We start from the raw sequence: 6,640 nt of genomic DNA, 5'->3' as shown, positions 1-6,640 counted from the left end.
AAAAAAAAAAAAAAAAAAAAAACACATCTTAGTAAAACCAATACCTTCTCAGCTTCGCATCGAAGCTAAAATGGCTATCACTATGAACTGACAAAATAATCACTGAACTATTAAAGACACATACTAATATTATTGGTATGAAACTAGCTCACATATTTATTCTATGTATATCTCAAAATCAAGTATCTGACGACTTTAAAATAGCATCAGAAATACCAATACATAAAAAAGAACCACTACATTGTTCAGTAATTATTGACCTATATCAGTTATATCAAACATTAGCAATAATATTCGGAAAAGTCATTAAAAAAAACACTACTTAATTACCTAGAATCAATCAATTTGTTTTTTAAAAATCAATTTAAATTTAGGCTAGGTAAAGGTACGGACCAAGTAATAGTAGGAGTAACTAAACTTGTGTGTAATGGGGCTTGGCGAGGAAAAAAATGAGCAACAATATATTTAGATCTAGCTAAAGCAATCGACACAGTTGATCACCAAATACATCGGAATAAAATGAAAGTTATGAGGTTTACTGATTTTATTTCATCTCTTTTAACATCTTATCGTAGTAGAAAACAAAAATAAATAATTTACTTTGCAATATATATATATATAATAAAAATAAACAATAATAAAAACCTAGATTTGTTTAAAAATTGTAGAAAATTTTTAATTCTCTAAATTTCACTTTAGGTCTACAATATAATAAATCCTAGATTTATAGATTCCTTACACAGAGTTGTATATCATTCAGAATTTTAATATTAAAATTGTATATTTTTTATCATTGGGGTAACATGTAGAAGTTAAATATAAAATTGTTTTTTACATAATTGTTCTTACTGAATATAGAGAAGATTACCAAAATTTTACATGGTGAATATATAATTTTAGATACCGTATAAAAAACTTGCTTTTATAAAACTTTAAAAATTTAAAAAAAAGTTAAATTTTGAGTTCTAACTTCCGCAAATTGAATTCTGCACTAAAAAAACTTTGTTTTTTAATAAATAAAAAATGCATTGATATCCATGTTGTAATTTATAATAATTTATTTAATTGCAAAATTAAAATGAAAGCTTTCATTTGTTATGATGTTATTTTCTAATTTACTGTTGATATTGTCTTATCAATTAAATTATAATTTAATAACTTAATTTGATTAAGGAAAAAAATGATGAAAATCGATTTATTTATACTAATACTTTTTTTATTACATTAGATTTCTGACGAGGACGACGAAGAAATAGAAAACTTTATTAATGACTTAAAACACATTACAAGACCTGGTTCGTTTATTATAAGGCCAGTGGGAGTAGAATTTTATTGGTTACGAAAGACAGCACATCAGCGGCATTATTACACGTATCCAGGATCTTTAACCACAGAACCGTTTTCTGAATGTGTAACTTGGATTACTTATAGATCTCCGTTTAAATTATCTCGCAGACAAGTAATTTTTAGTGATTTATAATAAAGATTGGTATTTAATTATCGTTAGCTTTTAAATATCTCTACGAATAAGTATCAGATTAATTATAAAAAAATGCAGGTATTGATTTGATATAATAAAAAATACAGCACAGTGAGGATGTGGCATAGTTGGGTATAAATTAGTATAGATTAAATCTGGCAGTGATTAAAATCACTATCGTAAGAAACGCTTCGATGCAAATCTGTAGATATTGTTTAATTCTAAAAAATTGATGGATAATTACAAAAGCAACATGACTACATGATTTCCTATTTATTATTTATAATCTTATTAAGTTTTATGATTTATAAGTGTAATATAAGAATAAACATTTAAATAAACAAAAGCATAATCAATTTCTATTTCCTTAATTATATCCAGATTAGTAATTATTAGATTTAAGACTATAATATATAATTTTTATAATTCATTGTTTTCAAATTATTATTGATTTTGATTTTTAATATGTTAAAAGTAATCATTTTTAACCTACTTTTTTTGTGAAAGTTTATAATAAAAAAAATGAATTTATTGCCATAACTTTTAGCTCAACTTGCAAGTTTGAAATTGACATCATTAAATAGTAAAAAATGTATTATTAAGATTAATATGGAGTCAGGAAATTTTATAATTACTATTTACAATAAATTTATCAGAAAAGTTCGATATTTTTTGCATTTTTATCGTAATAGATCACTAAAATAGAAATCATAGTGATTATTTCTAATTAACTTTTGGCGTTTAAAAAGATTCTACAATTGAAATATGCAGAACTGAATTAATTTTAATGTTTTACATTAACTAAAAATACCAATAAAAAAAAAATAGTTGAAAAGATCTACTTAATTGAGTGTATTATAAAATTTGATTATAATTGTAAAAATCCATTGTTAAATTGAGGTGAAGCTAAAAATCATTTTGTTTTTAGATTTATGATTTATATAACATGATTCCAAAAAAAAATTGGAATGTTATAGACTGTTAGTAGCACACACAAATAGAGTTAAAAAATTACGAAGTAAAATTATTTACTTTTGTAGTTGAATACTTATATCATATTAAATCTAAATTGACAATAAATACTTTAAATATATTAGAAATGAATGATTTAAATTGTTGGTATGGATAAAGCTGGTTAAGCTACTTACTTTTTATTTAATTAAGAGATATGTTTTCAATTTGTGAGGATAATATTTTCAACTAAATACGCATTGTTATTATTTGACATATCGTTAAAAAAAGTAGGTTAAGCGAGGGTTGGAAAAATAAATCGCAGCCAAAAAAAAAAAACACACACAATAACTACACAACTACGGCAACTATTTGCACATAAAAGATAAGTCGTCGGGATAATTTTTTTTTCCTCATTTTAAATACTTAAGCTTTAATTTAATATATATTTAAAGGACGCAGTATTTCAAAAGTTAATTTTCGTAAAAACGTTGCTATTTTAACCCCCCTCCTCTGTAAGCGGCTAAGTATTAGATTTTCAAAGAAATTATATCAAATAAAAGGAAAATATTTAAGGTTTTTATATGAAAAAAATTTTTGAAAAAGTTATAAAAAAAATGACGAAATTTACTAATTTTAAAAATTGTATTTTTTTGGGGGAATTTCCCCCATTTACGGGGAACGAGGGAAATTTTTTTAATTTTTGTGAGTAATGTCTTTGCCTAAATACAATTTGTGATCTTTTGACATATTATTCATCAAAATTGGAGCAGTAAAAGAAAAGAAAAAATGGCAACAGACACACNATTTACGGGGAACGAGGGAAATTTTTTTAATTTTTGTGAGTAATGTCTTTGACTAAATACAATTTGTGATCTTTTGACACATTATTCATCAAAATTGGAGTAGTAAAAGAAAAGAAAAAATGGCAACAGACACACAAAAAAAAAAGAACATCATAGTAAAATTAATATCTTTTCAGCGTTGTATCGAAGCAAAAATTGATCATTTGTTAATATTATTTAATGAATTTATGCTAATATTATTTAAAATAAAAATTATAGAAAAATATTATTAATTTAAAATGAAAAAATATTAAACTTAAATAGCAACAAACAAGTAGTAATTTTAGTAATATTTTTTTTTTGGTTTTTTTATTTTATTTTCAATATAGTTTTAATTTTCAATAGATTTGATGACTACAATGTACTAATAGACTATCATCATATAATTATAATTCTAATAATTTAACAGGTCTTTTTCTTATAAAGAACTAATACATTGACACGACTTGCGTCGCAAAAATGTGGTCGACACTGGTTTTGAGGGTAGAGACCCGTGGGCCGTTTATTAAATGAGCGACAACAGATTATGTTAACAAAAATAAAACAAACCGAAAAGATAAACACAGTAATAATAATCTTCGCATAATATCGCGGCACTTTCGCTGGCGTCGACGACGCGATGTTCGGCGTAATCCTTGGACGGCAAAATGGTTAGCAGCGTTGTAGGCGACGGTGCGCGGGTGCGGTTCGGCTGTCGACGTTGTCGCTTTCACAGCGGGAGGAAGACTCTCGCACCATTTGCGGCGGGTCGTCGTCGGCCGTGCGGCATTTGCTGGACTTTGCACCGTAGCGTATAACACGCGGTGTTGGTCAGTCAAATACTCATAGTAGGGCGACGGCTGATAAAGGTGGCACGAGTCGCGGGGCATCGTGTATAACGAAGCGACGCGGGCCGTGTCAACATTAAAGGCAATATATGTTTTAAAAATATAGATTTTTATAATTATTAAAACCTGGAATTATGTAAACTGTATTTTTTTGTTATAAATATAAGTTAAAATAATTAAATATCATGTTTATTATAGTTTTGTTAAATAAACAAAGTTAATAACCTTAAAATCTTAAAATTCATTTCCATTAAATATGTAAAATCACAACAGGATATATGGGGTATAACCATATGACTGTTATAACTTTATCACTGTTATAGTCAAATTACGACTTAAAACACAATGACTGCTATCGCAGTGACTGTCGATCAACGTTTTAAGGAAAAAAACAAAATTTCAAAACCTAAATCATTTAATAAATATAAAAATTTTAATATAGAATTTTAAATAGAATGATAGAAAATATAAATAAAGTATTATTATAAAATTAAACTCTGTAAATGTCTAAATTAATTATAAACTTGTTTTACTAATAGTTTTAGTTTCGATGCGAAGATGAGAATGTATTAATTTTACCATGATGTGTTAATTAATTAATTTTTTTGTGTCTGTCACTATTTTTATTTAGCTTACACTGGACCGATTTCTTTCAACGATACGTCAAAAGATCTCAAATCGTATTTAGTTGAAGACTATATGAGATAAATCTCCAAAAAAATTACAATTTTAAAAATCAGTAATATTTTTTACTTTATTTCTTAAAACAGCCATAACTTTTTAAAAATTAACAAATTGAAATAATTTTTTTTTTAATAGAAACCTTAGGTATTTCGCTTTTATTTGATATAATTTTTTTGATATTCTGACCCTTTACCTATCTACAAGTAAAGATTCAAAATAGCAACATTTTTACAAAAGTCAACTTTTAAAAATGTTCCGGAAATACTGCGTTTTTTAAATATTTGTTAAATTAAAAATTATGTTGCGTACTATAAATTTTAAAAAAAAAATTGTCCCGACGCGCAAATAGCTGCCGTTTTTAAAAACATGCTATTTTTGTGTTAAAGTTTTCGATTTTATGATTTCAGCTTTAATTCTTTCTTTGAGTCGGGAAAAAAAAATTCAAAATATGTTTGATTTTTATCTTATTTAGATTTAATAACTTCAATGAATATCAAGGACCAATCATTGAAGTCTCCCATTGTGAGGAGAACATTTCAATTCATATTAAAATGTATTATTATATGGTTTATTTTTGTGTTTGTTGTTAATTTTTTTTCATCTCTCACTTGACCAATTTTAATGGCCAATACGTTAAAAGAACGCGATTTTATTCTTGTTGAACTAATAATCCACAAATATTGAAGAAGTTCTTTGATTTTAGAAATATCTCAAAATTACATTATTATAAAAAATGGCCACTTCAAAAAAAGTTTTAGTCTCTGATGAAAATTCCTTGTAGACCAATAATTTTTTTTATAAGTAACAAACAATTTTTTTTTAAAGTATTGCATTAAGCCCTTCAACTTTTATACGTGTTTGCTATAAAAGTAATGTCTAATTAATAATTTTTTATAATTTTTCCGTAATAATTACAATACTTAATATAAATATAAATTTCATATTCTATTTAGTTGATATAATAAATATTTATTCATAAATTATACTTTTAAATCTAAAAACTACTAATCAGGATATAATTAAAGAAATAGGAGTTGATGTTGCTCTTTGAATAATCCATCAATTTTTTTAAACTAGTGTAAAATTAGGTAGAGTTTCTACCTACAGATTTGTATTGAAGAATTTTTTATGATTGTGATTTTAATCATCTATACTTGTCCCAATTATGCCACGTCCACACTGTGCTTCTGTTTTTACAAAAAATATTACAAAGATTATAAGAGTGTGAAATTCTAATAAATCAATATTTATATGTTTTACCAATAATGTAAGTGTTTAATTTATTTTTATAGCTTTCGGCATTTAGGACGTTAAGATCACGCAACCGTGGTGTTCTTATTAATAGGAATGACAGAGATCTGCAACCATTTAACAATCGACCTATCATTCGTGTTTGACAATTTTATTTAAAATGAGTACATTGAATAATTCATTTAATTACAAATGTTTTCTGAGTTTATACATAATATTTTGTAAATACACTTTTTAACACCGTTTTTAATAATTTTATTAATGTATTATTTTTAAAAATTATTCGTAATTATTATTTTAAATTAAATTATTGATATTTTGTTTGAAGTTTTGACTAATATTAATAAATATAAACGAAATTGTATTACGTAAATAAAAATTTAAAAATACAATTTTTAAATACTTTCAAAAAAATTATAACTTCTAAAGATAATCTTTTTATCAGTATTTTGCACAAAATGATAGATAAATTTATTCTGCCGTTTGTGCATAAGTAAAATTGATAGCAGGGGGTTAGCTCCTGATGTTATTAAAAAATTATAAATTACTATATATTATATGTTACTCTCTTAAAAAAAAATTCTGAGTTTTCAAGTTCATAT

General features: G+C 25.0%; 1 protein-coding gene across 1 annotated transcript in view; it reads left to right on the top strand.

Annotated features, from left to right (window-relative positions):
- The window catches only part of LOC126897616 (carbonic anhydrase 7-like), a 15,940-nt gene extending 9,649 nt beyond the window's left edge, over window positions 1-6,291 (top strand). Inside the window, exons 11-12 of the mRNA XM_050671342.1 lie at window positions 1,229-1,459; window positions 6,080-6,291. Of these exons, the coding sequence (XP_050527299.1) occupies window positions 1,229-1,459; window positions 6,080-6,184 (336 nt within the window). The 3' untranslated portion in view covers window positions 6,185-6,291. The remainder of the gene's footprint in view (window positions 1-1,228; window positions 1,460-6,079) is intronic.
- The last annotated feature ends 349 nt before the right edge of the window (window positions 6,292-6,640 follow it).

This window comes from Daktulosphaira vitifoliae, unplaced genomic scaffold (assembly GCF_025091365.1).
Source record: "Daktulosphaira vitifoliae isolate Bord-2020 unplaced genomic scaffold, ASM2509136v1 Scaffold_2, whole genome shotgun sequence".
Taxonomy (NCBI): domain Eukaryota; kingdom Metazoa; phylum Arthropoda; class Insecta; order Hemiptera; family Phylloxeridae; genus Daktulosphaira; species Daktulosphaira vitifoliae.
The sequence above is the reverse complement of the archived record's forward strand: the minus strand, read 5'-3'. Positions and strand labels throughout refer to the sequence as shown.